Source organism: Arachis hypogaea, chromosome 12 (assembly GCF_003086295.3).
Source record: "Arachis hypogaea cultivar Tifrunner chromosome 12, arahy.Tifrunner.gnm2.J5K5, whole genome shotgun sequence".
Lineage (NCBI taxonomy): Eukaryota > Viridiplantae > Streptophyta > Magnoliopsida > Fabales > Fabaceae > Arachis > Arachis hypogaea.
This window is the reverse complement of record NC_092047.1, coordinates 96,886,653-96,906,144: the sequence shown is the minus strand read 5'-3', so window position 1 is coordinate 96,906,144 and position 19,492 is coordinate 96,886,653. Positions and strand designations below refer to the sequence as shown.

General features: G+C 35.6%; 1 protein-coding gene across 1 annotated transcript; it reads right to left on the bottom strand.

The window, feature by feature from the left end:
- Positions 1–3,347: 3,347 nt before the first annotated feature.
- On the bottom strand, positions 3,348–4,028 carry LOC140176805 (uncharacterized). The gene is made up of 2 exons (XM_072208355.1): positions 3,679–4,028; positions 3,348–3,588 (listed from the first exon to the last, which is right to left on the bottom strand). The coding sequence occupies exons 1-2, from the start codon at positions 4,026–4,028 to the stop codon at positions 3,348–3,350; spliced, it is 591 nt and encodes a 196-aa protein (XP_072064456.1).
- Between the last annotated feature and the right edge of the window lie 15,464 nt (positions 4,029–19,492).

The window sequence follows — 19,492 nt, the reverse complement described above, 5'->3', positions numbered from 1 at the left end:
AATACAAATCAACATCAATATAAATATTGTTATAAATATTCAAATATTTATTATAATATTTATTTAGAGTAAAGTTTAACTTTTTGTCTCCAATGTTTGGGGTAAATCCTATAGTTGTCTTTAACGTTTAATTCATCCTATTTTCGTCCCAAACATTCTAAAATTGATTCAATGTTATCCTTCCTTTATCTACACTGACGGAATACTAACGAAGCTGCCTACGTGGACGCTTTTGTCCACTGTGGCAAACCATTCCCCTGATGACCGTTACTGAGAATTGAATAAAAAAATAATAAAAGAAATTTTAATTGAAATAGGTGTGAAAACCCTAATTTGCAAAATCTTCTCTTGTAGTTTCGTCTTCTCACCATCGCCGTTGCTATTGTAGTCGTTGCTAACTCCATGGCTTCGCAGGGCTCCCAGGCGGCGCATAGTAGTGGTGTTTTGGGTCAAAACAGCAGCCAAGGCCGTCGACGGAGAACAATTTGTTATTGTAGGGAGAGGCCAGTGCTTGCAACTTCATCGACGGCAGAGAACTCGGGACGGAGGTTCTGGGGCTGTGTTAACTATGGGGTAAGTAGAAAATGTAATTATTTTTATGACTGTTATAAGTTGTTGATATTTGATTATTTGATTGGAATTTTTCTTTTGTTTTTGGCCTAGATTGGAGAAGAGTGTGGATACTTTGTGTGGGCAGTGTCAGAGCAAGAGCCACAAGTTGCAAGATTGAAAAGAAAAGTCACAACCTTTAAGGGTAAAGTGACAATAGTTGAGAGGATGTTGACATTGGCAGTAGCAGTTGCTCTGGTTGGATGGACATGTGCTATAATATTATTGTGTGAAAGGATCACGTTGACTAGAAATGGGAGTTTTTTTTTTTTTGCAATGAGGCTGGATAACATAGCAACTAATAGCATGTGGTTGCAATATATTGTCTGTATTTTGGGTTGTAGTTGTAGGAATTAGCCTGCATTAAGTGTAATCTCTAGATTGAATGACTATGAATGAAAATTCATTGTTAACAACCTTTATGTCCTCAATTTATATTCTCATGGTACATTAGTATAGTAACTGTTTGCAAATTTAATTAACTGAAATAGTGACCGAGGAATTGCATAAAGTATTAACCTCAATATTAGGCATAGTGTGGCAATAGTTCACAACTTAACAAACATAGATATGATATAGATGTCTAAGAACTCAAAATATAAATCAACCAAGATACTAAACATTGTTTCTGAAGTAGCAGCATCACCAAATACAAAAACTGAAATCAACAACCATAGTTATTATCCTATAAAAAAAAAAAAGCAAAATGTATCACAAGTCATTGAATCACTCTCCATGCTCTTGGAGGAGTTTTGGCCATGAACTTGAGCTGGGACTGGGTGACCCTCTTGACTGGGCTTGGCAGCACCCTTGGCATAGTTGGGGCTGGTGCAGAAGTAGTATGTGAATGGTTCACTTTAGCCCTTTTTGAAGCAGTTTGTGATTGCTGGGTACTGACAGCTGGCTTTTTCTTTGGGTTTGAGGGTGGTCTTTTGTTGTTCCCCTTTTGCTTCCTACTGCCTTGCTTAGATCCCTTACTAGAAGCAGTTTCGGTAGAGAGTCTTAACAAGGACCAAATTGTAGGTTAGAATTTTCTCCAAATAGATCTTCATTGCAAGTATAGCTCCGAACCAACAATTGGCCAATAGTCAAATTATTATTCTAAAGATTGTCACAATTCAAAGCAAATATATAAACCGAGAGTATTTAGACTCCCGGGTCGTTCTCCCTAGGAACTAGTGCCAACAAGTGCATACAATTTTGGTTGCAAGAAGGCAAGGGGTTTTCTCAACAAAGAAACAAACAATCAAGAAATAAAAGAACAAGATAAAATTGCAATTAATGAAGTAATAAAAGAACAAAAGAACTATGTATGTAATATAAACAAGTAAGACTCAAAATTGATGGAAAAGTAGTTTAAAACATAAATGAAACCTTGACTTGGGATGAGTCATGGAATCCCTTCCTTGTCATAACCACAACTATGATAATTGTGATGGATTAATCTCACTAAGTCAACCCTTAACATCGAAGGATAAGTCAAGTGAGCATAATTGTTATTAATTGGTAAAAAGCTAGCGTTAGTGGAAACAATAACAACTAACAACCCAAGAATTATCACTAAATGTTGGACATTATGGCTCTAGTAATCCATAAACTCATTTTTCCCAAGCCAAGGGGTGGAAATTACCCCATAATCAAAATTGGCATTTTATCGAACAAATAGTGGGCATAAACATAAAACATGGTAAAATTGGTAAATTAATGAAAGCTATGAATCACAAATGCTCAAAATCAATAAAAGTAACTCAAACAAACATGCAATAATCATCAAACATCAAATTAACCAACTAGAAGTCCAAAATTACAAAACTATGTATATATTGACAAGAGAAATGAAAAGAAAAGAAAGTGTAGAACAAGTGTAGTAATTAAAAGAGAAATTAAAGAAATACTTACAATGAAATAGCAAAATCCAAGACCAAAATTGAACTATAAAATGCTACAAACCCTAATTAATCATAAGGAAACTTGAGAGAAAACCTAAACTAAACTATCCTAAAACTACTCCTAAAAACTATTCTATGAAGTATGGTAGTGTATGGTATGATATATGGTTGCTTCCCCCTTCAAATATGCTCCAAAGCCTTCAAAAATGGGCCAAAAATACCCTCAAAACGCGAGTCTACGTGACTTTTTAATGGAGGCACGCGCTGGTACCTGTGCGTACGCACAGATCTGTGCATGGGCACACTTGCTGATTTTTCTCCTGCGCATGGGCACAGACCTGTGCGTGGGCACAGGTGCTGATTTTGACCCCTGTGCGTGGGCACAGAAGGTGTGTGTGGGCATAGGCTGAAATGCTTCTCTCCTTTGTTTTCTTCATGTTTTCTCCCTTTTTGCATGCTTTCTTCCACTTCTACCAAACCATTCTTGCCTCTAGGACTTGAAATCACTCAACAAACATATCACGGCATCGAATAGAATAAAAGTGGGATTAAATTGCTCAATTTAAGCACAAAAATGCATGTTTTCACAATTAAGCTCAATCTAGAGAGAAAACACAAAAGTATGCTATATAGGTGAATAAATGTGGGTTTATATGATGAAATTCACTCAAATCAATCTAAAATTTATCATCAAATATGGATTCATCAAGTCTTGAACTTTTTCTAACACCTCTCTGTGATCTCCCCTTTAAAGTTAAACCAGCAGCATTGTTAACCTGCGCACAAATCAAATGGTATAGAATTCAATGAAGCAAATTTTTATACAAAAGTAAGGACTACAACCAATAATTAATCACAGACGCTTACAGCAGAGTTTGGAGTGACTTTGCGCTTCTTTGGACAATTCCATTTGTTATGACCAGAGCACAAATAGTAAGAACACTTTTGTTGTTGTCCTTCATGTGATAGTCCAGACCTAGTTGGTTGGTCATCAGTAGCTTGTTCCCTCTTCTTCTTTGGCCTCCCAATAGGTTTTCTATAAATGGGAGGCAACACATCCTCGAATTGAGTTCTCTCCCAAAGGTTGGGTCTATTTACAAGGAAGACAACATGTTAGTAGCATGAGACGTATGTAACCTTTTTATAGTAGTCAGCAACATAGCTATCCACGTTGAAATACATTTTTCTGATATAATTCATTGCATGAGCAGAAGGAATTCCTGACAATTTAAACTTCCTACATGAGCACTCGTGATGCCTAAGATCAACCACAAATTTTTCCTTCCCTCTCTGGATGCTAACTACCTCATATCTATCACGTTCAGCGTACACACTCACCCAATTACCACTAAGTTCTGCCTGTTTTTCTACCTTAATTCTAATTCGAGGTAACACATCTCTGTTGTAAGGCACTATCCTGTCCCTATTGTCAGCACAACGTTTCATTATATAAACCCTAATGTCCTCTAGCATAGTGACAATTGGCTTCTCCGTTGCCTCAACCATAACAGAATTAAAAACTTCACACATATTGTTTACTAAAGTGTCACACCTAGGTCTACACGCAAACCTGTGATGACACCAATACTTTGTCAAAATCTCCATTAGATAGTTGTATGCTCCTTGATCAACCTTCTATATCTCACTCATCCTCCTTTCCCATTCTTGAAGATAAGTTGCTTTCATAGCATTAGCTTCAACTGAAGTCCTGGATATCTTTTCTTGAAATTTGCATATAGATGTCTGACAAAAAATCTATGGTCCACCCCAGGCAGAAACTCCTCAAAAGTTGGCACTAAACCCTATTTTGAGTAAAAAAAATGCCTAAATAACAATGTTGTTGAAACAAATCCCTTTATGTGCATATTTGAATTGCAACTACAATACATTCTGAATCGTAATTAACAACACTTGTAATTTAGAATTGAGAAAGAGAGAGAGACTTATACCTTCTGTTGGTCAGACATGAAGGTGCAGATCTTGATTTTGTCAACTCCTAGGTCATCACATAGATGTTGTAGAAACCATTTCTAAGAGTCCTTGGTTTTAGCTTCGACAACTGCATATGAAATCGGCAAGATTTGATCATTTGGGTCCCAACCCATTTGGGTCCCAACCCATTGCTATGAGCAGCCAGCCTCCATACGGTGTTTTCAGAAAACAACCATCCAATCCAATCATGGGCCTACAAATCATGAAACTCCTCTTACAGGCATCCAAGCAGACATAGATACTCTCAAACTTGGTTCTTAAATCTACCCTTGGCACTGGTCTTTCAGATGCAAACCCAGGTGGCCTTTGGACTTGCAAATACACTGATGACACCAGATTAGTCTTAAGCAACTCATGACAATAATCATACAACCTTCTATACTGCTCTATATATGTCCCCTGCAACTCATCGAGAGCAAACTGCCTGACCCTTGCAGCCTCAGATTTGGTCAGCTCCACATTCCACTTAGTATATGCTTTCCTCATTAGTGTGGTTAACTTAATCTTTGTGTTCTCAGCAATTTTGTTCAAAAAAAACTTTACTCAGCCACTTTACATGCATTATTCCAATCTTCAACTCCCTAAAGCAATTGTTCTTGTTGATGCAACTTTTCAACTGCCAACTCTATTCATGCTTCATCTTTCCACAATATGCATACCAGTCACAACCCTCCACACATTCTACTTTAACCCTCTTAAGATCTACCTTTGAGAATCGAAGACCCCTCCCACTACTGACAGCATATGCATTGGCACAGTCCTTGAACTCCTCTCTTGACACATACAAAGTTCCCACCTCCCATTTGTATTCACTCATGTTCTTCAATGGCTTGTGAATCAAATACCTCTTTTCCAATATGTCATCCTCATCATCACTAAACGGAATATCTAAAAAATCCTCATTGTTATAACATTCATCCTCATCACAAAGTCCCCCCACAATTTTTTCCTTTCCATGAGTTGGTGCAGCTGGTTGTGAAGATTGAGCTTGGGTCTGACTAGGTGCAGATTCCTTTTCCCCCTCTTCTATGATGTTCACATCAATTAAACCTTCAGCCCCTTCCCTGTCATCATCACTATCACCAAAGTCAAGACTTCCAACACTGTGATCTGATGCATAACCAGCAACTGAATCAGAACTCCAGGAACTTTCACTACCCCTAGGTTCATAGTCATCATCATTAGAGGTCTCACTCCCCTCCGCTTCTTCTTCAGTAGCATCAGAACTCTTAGCAACCTCACATGATCCATCACTTATGGACCCAACCTCTTCTACATCAGTAGGCCTATCAGTTGCATGCTTTGGCCCAAGCCCAACACCAGGGCCTTCATACACAACAATTGGGCCAGGCCAAACTTCATCACCTATTTTTGCAGGAGTAGTAATTTGCCCCAGTTGCACTTCTTCTGCATCTTCTCCCACTTCACTTGTCTTATAAACAATATAAACTTCAACCATATCATCCTTCACCCTAATTCTTGCCATATCCATTGCAATCAAACTCACTATTTCATATACCTCAATCAAACTCCATTCATCCTCATCACAGTAGTCTACAATGGATGTAAATCTACAAAATTAGTAAATAATTAACTAATAAATTAATTATTAATAAAAAAAATTAGAAAATAGGATTTTATAGTTTAATGAGATAGACATAATTAAAATAAGAATGTTGACACTTATTTTAAAGAATTTGGCCCAAAGTCGGGCCAAATGGGCCGAACCGATTGAACCAGGTCCAAATTGGCCCAAGCCCAACATACACAAGCCATCCTTTTGAGCAATTCAGCTCATTTTTCAGCCATGAGAGGAGAGACACGGTGAGTGAGAGAGGAAGAAGCAAAACCCCAAACACTATTCACCCCGATATTCAATCGCCCATAACTTTTGATCCGGAACTCCGATTGACAAGCCGTTTGCGACCATGTGTCCATAGCAATGAGCTCTACAAAGTCCAGTAATCAATTTGGTAAGGAGTTTTCATTTTCATTTTCGAATTTCCTCCCTTCAATTTCAAAATTCAATGTGTGGGTGTTGAGATTTTTTATCCTTTGATGTTATAGGCTTGAACTAACTTGAGAAAATCATTGAGTTTTACTCTATTGATGCTTGAGAAAGGTAAAAACCCCCAAACCCTTGTGAAATCTGTGATTAAGTAGAATCTATATTGATTTAGTAATGATTATTTATATTAGATTGAGTTGTGGGTTATTTTGGGGCATGTTAGTGGTCATTAGTGGTGTTGGAGACTTGACGTTGGACTTTGAGGAGCTGGGGATTCTTTTGGTGTGACTTTGAAAGCTTGGGTCTTTGCGAAACGGTGCTAATCGTGGTGTTCTGGGTTTATCGGGGAATTGGTCAAGGTATGGTTTCGGTTTCTCGTAACTAAAATATAATATCTTGTAAAAACATAGGCTAGATAATCATAAGATAGGTTGAAGCATGTATGTATGATTAGTGGTTAGTGACCTTAAAGTAAATGTTGAGTTATCTTGAACTTGGGTGAGGAATGATGGTATTCATGATTTGTGTTGCATGATTTTGATTGTTGGGATTGGACAATGTGAATATTGAGAACTAACCTTGAGTGTGTGTTGAACAATGATAATTATGATGTTATGATAATGATAATGTTGGTGATGTATATTGGACTTGGATATGATAATGGTGATGTATTTTGTAGTATATTTATGTTGAATTGAATGTGGATTGGCTAAGTGGTTGTCATTTTGTATGAAAAAGTTGATGGTGTTGATGATATGTGTGTGTGTGTGTGTGTGTGTGTGTGTGTGTGTGTGTGTGTGTGTGTGTGTGTATGTGTGTGTGTGAGTTTTTGGTATGAATTATATTGTTGTTGAGAATGAATTATTGTGTGAAAGTGACCATACCTGTAAAATTGGTGTATTGAGTAATGTTGGGGCTTGGGTTGATGTGGTTTGGTAAGTTTTAAAAGGGATGGAATTGAAGTGTTATGAAAATTGAGGCTTAGAAATCTTGTGAAAATTTTGTGAAAAGTTGATTTTTGACCGAACTTTGGCGAGCCATAACTCGATTTTCAGACCCCCAAATTGTTTCAAACTTATTTCATATAAAAATTGGGTTCGTAAAATTTGCACCGTTTGAAGAATAGATGAAAAATATTTTAAAACAAAAAATTTATGTACATCGGAAGTTCGGTATGTAAAACTGAAATTCTGCAGACTTAGCCATCTTTGACTAATCTGCAGTGCATGCGTACGCAAACCCCTCTATACGCAGATAGGCATTTCTGTTCGGCATGCATGCATACGCGTGGCCCACGCGTACGTGTGACCCCTAAAATTAGCAAAATGAATTTTGTGTTTTAAAATGTAATTTTGAATCTCTAGACCTCTATTTTCACTCTTTTAGCCCATAAACCTCAGTTGTATGTTAAATGGTGAGTAGAAGGTAGGGAGGAGTAGTAACTTGGAGATGAAAAAAGTTTGAGAGGTGGTGAATTACGAATGAAAAGTGTGTGAATGTGATATGTATATGATGAATCTGGTCTTATTGAATGATTTTGGATGAATAATGTATAATGAATTTAAAAACGAAATTATTTGAGCTTGACCTGGCAAGGTTCTTGGTGGTTTACCACTTGCCCAGTGTCGAGGAGTATGTGGGGTTCGTGGTGGTGTACCGCTCACATGTTTTTGAAAGTGAATGTTTTGTGGGGTTCGTGGTAGTGTACCCCCCACATGTTTTTAAAAGTGAATGTTTTGTGGGTTCGTGGTGGTTTGCCGCCTACATGTGTGTGTTATTTTTCCAATTAAAGATCTTGCGAGGTTCGTGGTGGTTTACCGCTCACAATGGCAGGGTTTGTGTTGGTGTACCACCCACCATGTGGGGTTCGTGGTGGTGTACCGCCCACCGGTTTTTGAGAGGACGATATCCGGGTTATCTGTCGGATGTGTCGGGTTCTAGCAAAGTAACCGACACGTGAGCTCATGGACAGTAGAAAAGGCATGCATCATGTGCATTTATGTGACTTGTTTGGTTTTCATTACTTGGGTTTGCTTACTTGAATATCTATGCGTATTTGCTATATTTGAATATCTACCTATGTTTGCCATGTCTGCTTTATCTGTCTGTGCATCGGTGTTTCAGAGGATTGGAGAAAAGGTGATGAGCTTAGGGGTTAAGTTAGGAATTGAGATAGAACCAAGAATACTGATAGCAACATGTTTTTAAAATTATCTCTCTGCTATATTGATATATGCACTTTTTCAGTTCACCCTGTATATTAATTTCGGTTCATTTGTTTTTTTGGGCTCTTAATGTTTGATAAATACCCTGATTCCATTCACTGTCAACCTAGAACAAAACAGTAGCTAGATAGTTACAACATATATATATTAACATCTCAGACCAACAGGACAAGGACTAATCCATCTTGAATAAGATATATACATTAACATTAAATTTCTAATAACATTTACACTAATATTCACATATATACATTGTTTGGTTTTTTAAACAAGTTAAACAAAATAGTGTTAATTACAACCAGTCAAACAAAGTATATCCTATTTACTATTTATATCCCCAGATGTAAATTTACAATAAGGGTTGGAAAGGGCAGCAGATGGCTTTGGGAGTCTTATTTCTTCAGATGCCCGAATCACTTGGTCTCTGATTTTGTTCAGTTTGTGCAATAGAATATTTGGACCATATTCGAGCCCGAAGCCAAAAATATTTGGTCAATACTTCACTCAATACACCGACAAGCACAATCATGCATATTTTAATCAAGTGAATCAAAATGGCCAACCCAACTGAACCGAACACCATTCAGGTTGAATAAAATGTGATAAATATTCAATCATCAAGAAAAACTTTTCTGCATACAAAAAAACTCAACTGAACACATAACAATCAGGTGAATCAAATGACAAACACCAGTGAACCGAACACTAATCATGTGCTGAATAAAACGTGATAAAAATTCAATCATCAAGTAAATCATTTCTCCATGCAAAAGAACTCAACTAAACACACTAATAATCAAATGAATTAAAATAACCAACTCCACTAAACTGAATTTCATTGATGTTCTGAATAAAACTTGATAAACATTCAATAAGCAAGAAAAATATTTCTGCATGCAAAAGAACTCAACTGAATGCACTAACAATCAGGTGAACCAAATGACAAACACCTATGAACTGAACACCAATAATGTGCTGAATATAACATGATAAACATTCAATCATCAAGTAAATAATTTCTACATACAAAAGAATTCAACTGAATGCACTAACAATCAGGTGAATCAAATGACAAACACCAGTGAACCGAATACCAATCATGTGCTGAATAAAACGTGATAAACATTCAATCATCAAGTAAATCATTTCTGCATGCAAAAGGACTCAACTAAACACACTAACAATCAAATGAATGAAAATGAGCAACTCCGCTGAACAGAAAGAAAGTAAGAACACATTTCCATTCCTACGTCCTAGTTACGCAAAAAAATGGAATCAGATTAAGTCAATATACTAAACGAAGCAACTCAATTCAGTAAACCTAAAATACAACTAAGAGAAATGCTAGGTTACAAAATTTTAAATGAACAGTAGTTTTTATCATACCTTTCACAGTCTCTGTTCTTGTTTTTGTTTGTTTTTTCTTCTTCCTTTCGAAATCTTCTCCCAATTCTTTTCCAGTAGCGATTTTCGTAGAAAACACAAGTTAAGTTTGAGAGATTTTGAGAGAGATTCGAAGTTCTCCAGTAGTGGTTTCAATGTTGAAGAAGAAACGTTGTTTCATATTCAAGGCGCGAATGAATATGTTAATGTTTCGGTGTTGTGAGCCCGTGTATACACGCTCATTTAATGGTATTAGATTTTTTTGGTATTGGGCCAACTTGGATAGATTTGGATGAAAAATTATATGGATGTGTAGCATAACCATTAAGAAAACTATTTTTTTAACAAAAATAATCAAATAAAATTTTATGATTATTTAAGTTTAATTTAATTATGACTTATTCTATTAGTTTGAATTTTTTATTAAAAACTATTTTGATAGAAAAATTTTAAATTTATTATTATTATTATTATTATTATTATTATTATTATTATTATTATTATTATTATTATTATTATTATTATTATTATTTACATTCATTTGGCGGTTTCATTAGGAAACAAAAAAAAAAAAAGCAAGAAAAACCAAACGTGGCTTATGCATGCATGTATAGGCAGCGTTTGGTTTGAGAGACATAAACACTGAGACATAGACACAGTAGTACACGTTCATTGTTTGTTTACTGAGATATAGATTTTTAGTAGACACAGAAGGACACGCAAGTACACAAATACACAAAATTTGTGTACTGGACCAAAGGGTGGAATACAAATTTTTAGACACAGACACATTTTTTTTCATTTTTTTTTCAGTTTTGCCCTTTATAGATCTTCTTTCTCCTTCTTCTATTTTTCATGTTATCCCTCTCTCTGCATCAGTTCTTCTTCCTTTTCTTCCTCATACCCAAACCAGCATCTTCACCTTTCTCCTCCCTTTCTCCAACCAAACAACCATTGCCTTTCTTCCTTCTCTCATTCTTCTCTCCTTCTTCTTTATTTTTCGCTTCTATTCCATCACCGCCGTCGTCGCCTTTTGACATGGTTGCCTTCAGATCTATTTTTCACGTTATCTCCAGATTCGTTGTTCTTCTTCTCCCTCTTTGAGTCTGCCACTTTCGCTTCTCCCATGTCGCCTCTCCATTGCCGCATCTCTCCTACTCTTTCTCTTTATCCACTCTTTTTTTTATTTGTTTTAATTTATCTTCTTAAAAAAATAATTGTTGAATTAATTATTAAATAGAGTTCTTGCTGCCATTGGTGATTAAATTTATTGTCAAAATTATTGAATTTTTTTGTTATTTATTTTTTTTGGGTTGATGAAGAATCTGGTAAGCAGTAATGGTGGTGGTGAAAGTAGATGATGAGGATATTATAGTCTTTTCAATAATTTCTGTGTCTTATGTGTTTATGTTTCAAATATAAAATATGTACACATGTATTTTGTGTCTATGTCTTTTTTATTGATGACTCAGTGTCTATGTCTTTTAGTATACACTAACCAAACGTAGCCATATATTAAATGACATGTCCCTTCCATGGCACCTAACCCTTTTCTTTTGAAAACTTCAACATAGTCTATTCTTTCTTTCCATCACAAAGCCATTTAAGAAAGAAAGAGAGAGAGAAATGACCATGGGTGAGAGAGAGACCGAAGCTTCCTTGAAAAAAAAATCGTGACTCTCACCAAAATTTTTGGCTTCGATTTTTTGAGATTCGTAACTTCAACAAAAAATCTAATTCGGTAAAAGTGTTCGTATCATCATCCTCTACACGTTGGCGTTACTTTTTTCCGGTAGAAGTTGACGGTGACGTAGCCCCTCTTCCCCTTGAGTTTGGCCAATTGAAGTTCTAGGAGGCACAGATGACTTCTGACATTTTCTTCTTCAGCAGCTCGGTTAGAAAGCTTCTCTAGAGTTTTCTTTGTTTTGATTTTGTACGAAGGTAGGATTTTAGTAATTTTATAATAATTAAATGTGAATTTGATAAATGAATGTTGGTTTAATTAATTATTGTTTGAGTTTGAATGAATTTATGTTGAATTATTGTTGATTGCTTGGGATTTTGATTTGGTGATGTATGAACAGCCACCTAGGGTGTTTTGATTATTTTGGGAGTCAAAATGGATTTTCAAAAATTTTAAAAATTATATTAACTTTTTTGAATTATTAACGAAATAATTATGTTTTGAATTTTATCAAGAAAAGTATTATGTTTGAATTTGATTTATCAAGAAAAGGAGTTTAATGAAAGAAAAATAGATTTGAATTATTTTTAAAAGAGAGATTTTGATATTTGAAAAATACCTGGGCAGTACGTAAGGATTGTGGCTTAGTCCCACTTGCTCTAGGTCAAGATTTTAAAAGATTGTGGTTTTGAATTTGAGCTATGACCTGGCAAGGACCGTGGTGGTGTACTGCTTGTCCAGTGTCGTGATGAACGTGGGGATCGTGGTGGTTTACCACCCACGGGTTGTGAATGTGTTTGTGAGGATCGTGGTTATTTACCGCTCATGTGTGTGTTGTTTTTTCAATTGAAGATCTTGCGAGGTTCGTGGTGGTGTCCCACTCACAATGGTGGGGTTTGTGGTGGTGTACTGGCCGCCAGGTGGGGTTTGTGGTGGTGTACCGCACACCGGTTTTCAAGAAGAGGATATCCAGGTTAGCTGTCGGATGTGTTAGGTTCTAGCAATATAACCGGCACGTGAGCTCACGGCCAGTAGAACAGGCATGCATCATACTACATTTGTTTGCTTTTTCTATGTATGCTTAAGTATTTTGGTTTTCTTATCTGATGGTTTCTGTCTAATTGTTATTTGTTGTACGTGCTGTAATCACTATCTGATTGTGTTTGTCTTGTATTGTTTGTGCTTATGATTGATTCTGTTTTGTGATTAAGTTTTGATGTTGATTTAATTTGGGCCAGAGGCTGAGTTTATTTGAGTCGAGCCAGAGGCCGTGATTGGTAGGATCAGCGGTAAGTTTTGGTTAAAATAGTTTCTTAGTAAGTGGTGAAATATATGGAATGCAGTTTTGTGCAAAATTTTATACAAGAAAAATATGAGAGTTTTAGATTTGAATATTTGAGTTTTGTTGATTTTATACACCCCGACCCTACTAAGAGCTCTCCAGTTCTTACCCCTTATTTCCACCCATTTTAGCTACAAGTGCGAAGGTTTAGTGCGGAGTTACAGGAGTATAGAAGATGGTGTTTACGAGTTAAGCTCTTAGATTTTATTTTTCCCTCGTTGTTTACTGTTTAGCTTTCTAGAGGGGTAGGACTTATAGTTGAGGATCTTTGAATAAGTCTATGTATATATGTTGCTATGTGAATATATATATATATATATATTTGTGACTAAGATATTTTAAGTGAAGACTTTTTGTTTTCTTAATTAAAGTTTCGGTTCGTATTCATAAAGGTTCGATATTAAATAAAGATAGTATACAATAAAAAGGGTTAGAGATAAATAATGCCTAAAGCTTTTAGTATGATCTTGAGGTGTTAAAAGTTAGGATGTTACAAAAAAAATTTGCAATAGAAAAATTTAAATTTTATAGATGTGAAGGTTAAAAATTTTGTGTATTTCAATTGGAAGAAAAAATAGAATTTTGTAAATAATTGAGAAAAAAATTTATGTTAAATTGATTTGGATCTATTTTTCTACCAAATTGATAACAAGATAATAAAAAAAATAGAGCAATAAAATGCAGGAGTACAACTGAATACACCTAATTTATTTCGGTGCATTTTAATTATATTTTTGTTACAACGTTACAATATTTATTTAATGGGGATAAACTATAAAAAATATGCATTCGAATAATTTTGTTGACGATAAAAATGCACCTAAATTTTGCTATAAAAAAAATGTCCTCAAATAATTTAAAATCGCGACATTAAATATGTATTTCTCAAAAAATGCTTTGGAGAGAATTTTTATGCATTTTTTGCAAGCATAATTAGAAAAATAAAATATTTTTATTATTAAAATTTGGTAATTTTTCGCTAAATATATAATTTTTATGATTTTTTAAAAATATTATTGGTTGTTAAAAAATCATAAAAAAATATATACTTAGCGAAAAATCACTAAATTTTAAAGATAAAAATATCTTATTTTTCTAATTATGTTTGCAAAAAACCGCATCAAATTCAATATTTAAGGTATTTTTTAAAAATACATATTTAATGTTAGATATTTTTGTCGTATTTTAAAATTATTTGAGAGAATTTTTGTCGATAACAAAATTCGAATGCGTGTTCGTCCGTTACAAATTATTCGGTTGCATTTTTAGTGATTTACCCTTTAATGGGGTTTAATAAAGTATACAAGTGATAGCATTTCGCTTTTTTTTCTAATAATATAATAAGTTCTTATTGATACCAGTATTATTTTAAAGAGGTTTAATTACTCTGTTGGTCCCTATAGTTTGGCCGAATTTTTAATTAGGTCCCTATAGTTTTTTTCCTTTCAATTGAGTCCCTATACCAATTTTTTTGTTTTAATTGGGTCCCTATTCGCAGTGAACGTTAAATAAAACGTTTACCTGTGTTAAATTTATCAAAATACCCATGTGTATAACCCTACATAATCCTTGCCCTCATCCTAAAACTCCAGAACCCTATTCTGTTCATCGTTCTCCTCTTCTCCCTTTCTTCTTATTTGTTGCTGAAATTTTCTCATCTTGCATGGATTCCACCCAACGTTCTTCGAGAATTTCGAGTTCAAGAAGTCTCAACAAGAGAAGACATTTGTGTTATTGTGGGGAGGCAGTTGTTGTTCTGTCTTCTTCTGAAGTGGCCAGCCATGGAAGGAGGTATGTAGCTTGTGAACGAGTGCCAATGTGCAGTTTTTTTGAGTGGATTGATAATGAAGATGATATGAAAGGTGAGTGGTTGAAGCAGAAGGAGAGGAGGAGTCATTGCTTCTGTGGAGAGTCTCTAATTCTGAAAAGTGCTAATACACCCAAGAATCCAAATATAAGGTTTATGTCTTGCCCAAGTAGAAGATGCAAATTTTTTGAGTGGGTTGATGAAGATAAGAAGGTTGGCGATGTTTGCTTATTTTCTTCACAGTATTACTCTGGTTGGGTATAGGGTGAAATTAGGGGTGAAAATGCACAAGAAATGAGGGTTGATAGACTTAGTGTTGACACGGAGAGGTTAAAGGAGAAGATTGGAGAAGTTGATGATTGTGTTGGAAGAATCTGTGTAGAGTTGAATTCGGTCCAGGAGGAACTTTGAAAGTTGGAAGAAAACATGAAGCAGACCAAGATGCCGATGATGTTGTTTTTTTGTTGTGTAATCCTAATAGTTGCAGTGCTATGTGGTAAAGTTTATTGATGAAGTGGTCATTGTTGGCTTTAAACAGAGCAGTTATAAAAAGTGTATGTTATGTTATTTAGATTGAATGGATGAAACTTTTTTTTGTTTGCTGCTATAAATATAATGTTGTGATATTGAATGAAAATATACACAACTAAAAACAACTGCTATCAGCCTATCACAGATGCATCATTAGAATAATATAATTCACAAAAGTGGTCCTTAACATGTTCCACACATTAGATAAGTTCAGTGGATCTAACTTCCACTAGTCACAAGATAAATGCTCCACCTAAAATGTACTATCAAAAGTGGTCCACCACAAAGCAAAATAAACTAAAAAAATGATGTTCCCAATACCAAAATACTTCCACAGTAGAGTATAATGCACAAAAAAAGCCCTACATAAATCCACAGTAGGAGGAGCTACATAACCCTAAAAGCTTCAATCATCTGTGAGGTCTATGTGTTCAGCAGGTTTGGCTGCTCCCTTTCTTATCCCCATCTTCAATCTTTCACTTCTTCTCATCCCAAAAGTCTTAGTCTTAGGCAAAGGCTGTGTAACTGGTGCTACTTGTAGAGTTGGCTGAATGAGTGGTTCAATGAAGAGAGTTGCTTGAGTTGCTGGTGTATAAGGAGGATTTGCAGCAGCTCCAATAGTAGGTGAACCAGATCCAGCAAGGGGTGAGTCGTTTGCAGAACCAGATCCAGTAAGGGGTGACACAGTTGTAGATCCAAATTCAGCAGCAAGAGTATTTGGTGCAGGGGCTGAGACAACAACAACCAAATTTTTAAATCATTCCATCACTAAACCATTTCAATTATGTAGTATGAAATAGCAAAATATAGTTATACCTGTGAAACTGGTTGCTTTTCCTCTACTAAGTCCCACACCCCTTCCTCTGCCTCTCCCCCTTGCATCAGATTCAGCAGATGATTCAGCAGCAGTAGTTGGTGCAGAGGCTGATGGAACAAAAGTATAATGGTTAACTCATTTCATAATAGAACATTTTCAATCGTCTAGTATGCAGCAACAAATCCTAGAATTACCTGTGACAATAGTTCCTCTTCCTTTGCCCCTTCCTCTACCCAGTCCCGCAACCCTTCCTCTGCCTCTCCCCCTTGCAGCAGCTCCAGCATCATGTGCACCATTTCCAGGTTCAGCTGAGTCAGTTGCAACATCAGATGCAGCAGCAGCGGGTTCAGGAGCTGATGCAAGTTCAATCGAATCAAGGCAACATTACAGAAAAGAACTGGTGCAATCAACAATTATGAAACAACAACAAAATAAGATGTACCTGAGACAATAGGATTTGGACAGTGCCTCCTGTTGTGTCCATACTGGCTGCAATTGCTGCAAGTCACAGAGGTACCCGTCCTTCTGTACTTCGTTTGAGATCTATTTTCATCAGGTTCTCTAATTCGCACCATTCTTGGTCGACCAGGTTTAACCCTGAAAACTGGGGGTATGATGGTATCACAGTTCACTTTCGGCCACATGTTCTCTCCATTAATTAGAGCAATTGATTTTCCATATGTTGCAAGGTATGCTGCTGGACTATAGTAGTTGCTGCAATACTCTTCAGGATTATCACCCTTTTCAAAGATGGCACTACATGCATGTGGGCATGGCATACCACTCAAATCCCAAAATCGACAGCTGCAAGTACCAGCTAACAGATCCACCACAAACCTTTCCATGATCATCCTATTTTTGTGATGTACCTCAAACTTCAGCTCACCTGCCCATCTAGCATGCCATTCCATACTTCTTGTTGCAATAACATCAAACCTCTTTTTTGGTTTAGGCAGAATGGATCCTTCATGCTTCTCAGCCTTCTTCTTTTTTTTCTGCAAATCTTGACATCCAGTAGCATCTGATCCACTCAAACATCGTTAGAATGGGCTTGTCTCTTACCTCAAGAATCCTGCCATTGAAAGCCTCTGATATGTTATTCATTAGCATATCACTCTTTGCCATAAACGTGAAATGGCTCTTTGTCCACAACTTTGGGTCCACTCCCATCAGTTTATCATAATAGTCTCTATTTTTTTCCTTGAGCAGATTCATTCTTCTCTCCCACTCTTCCATATAGGTAGCTTTAGCAATGGATAGGATTAGATCCCTCAAAACTGTCCCTCCACCATATGCCTTCTTACAGTTGGCATACAGATGCCTTAAACATAATCTATGCTCAACAGATGGTTCCATCTCAGCAAAAACTTGCATCAAACCCTATAACAACAAAAACAACAGTATCCAGTATCATTATTCAGTCAACAAAAACAATGCAAGTAGAATGAAATAGTTAGAATCATAAGTCATATTATTCAATGAAATAGTTAGAATCATAAGTCATATTATCTTTACTTTTTGTTGATCTGACATGAAAACCCATCTTCTTGATTCACCGATATCATCTAGCAACAAATCAAGGAACCATCCCCAGCTGTCCTTTATTTCCGCCTCCACTGCTGCAACTGCAATTGAAAAATAATTGTCATTAGGATCCCTCCCTACTGCAACTAGTAGCTGTTGACCATGGTCCCCTTTCAAGTGACACCCGTCCACTCCTATAATCGGCCTACAACCAGCCAAGAAGCCCTGCTTCACCGAATCGAGGCATATGTACATCCTCATGAATCGCGGTTGGTGTGTTAAAGATGGCCTATCCACAATAATACTAAGCTTGGACCCGGGATTTGCCCTTAAAATCTCAGCACAATAATCCCTCAATTTGGCATATTGTAGTATGGCCCTTCCATGTACTTCTTCCCTTGCTTTTCTCCTTGCCCAGTAAGCCTTTCCAACACTAACATTTGCCATATACTTATCCTGAATTGTTTGAATAATAGTGGCCAGCCGCATATCTTCTCCACGACTAATGTTGTTGACAATCTTTTTTTATATCCACTCACTAGAAGCAAGCCTACCACTATAACTCCTCCCACAGCTACGCTTGCCCTTCAAGGTTTTTATACTAAAACAATCAGATCCTCCTACCTTACTTGCAAAGCAAATCCACTTACACTTTCCTTTTTGTCCCTTACACACTACTCTGCACCTCAACTTGTCGTTCTTCTTGTACCTAACATCTCTCTCATTCAATAAGGCATGCTCCTTAATTGCATCTTTAAACTGGGACAGTGTTTTGAACTCCAACCCAACCTTAAACTCATACTCTCTACATATTTTCTCCCTCATCATACTTAGGAAATCTTTTTTTCTTAACCATGTCATCAGAATCTCCCTCGTAACTATCTATGTCTTCAGTTTCATAACCATCCAAAATATCTCCAATTTGTTCATCCATCTCTCCAGAAGCTTCATTATCCTTAGCACCCTTATCTGTTGTCCCTTCTTGATTTAGCGGGCCATTAAACTCACCGAACGCATTTGATTGTCCACCATCAACACCATCCTCTACATCGAACTCAAAGTAATCCTCATGTTCACCATCATCAGCACTGTCATCAAACCTATCCTCCTCAGTAGAGGGTTCTAATTTTAAAAATATATTAAAATTCAATATATATAATCAATTAAACCGTATTATTTTTGTCAAAAAATATATTAGATAAATTAATTTAATAAAAAAATTAATAAATCAAACATTTAATTAATCAATATTTATAACTACAATAATTTTATTATAGAAAATAACTAAAATACTCATATTATATATTCTAATTTTAAAAATCTTAAACCCAAACTTTATCACCACATACAAAAAAAAAATTAGAATATAAAATTCTCAAATAATAATAATAATAATAATAATAATAATAATAATAATAATAATAATATTTTAATTATTTTTTATAATAATAATATTATAATTATTTTTTATTAAAAATATTAATTTAAATCGATTAAAAATGTAATTTATCAATTTTTTAATTAAATTAATATATCTAATTTAATTTTAATAAAAATAATACGAATTAATAATTATATATATTAAATCTTAATTACTAAAAAAATCTTAAAATACCATTTTATCTGAGTGGCCCCAATCTAAAAATAACATGAAATAAACGAGTCATGTTATCAATTAGGT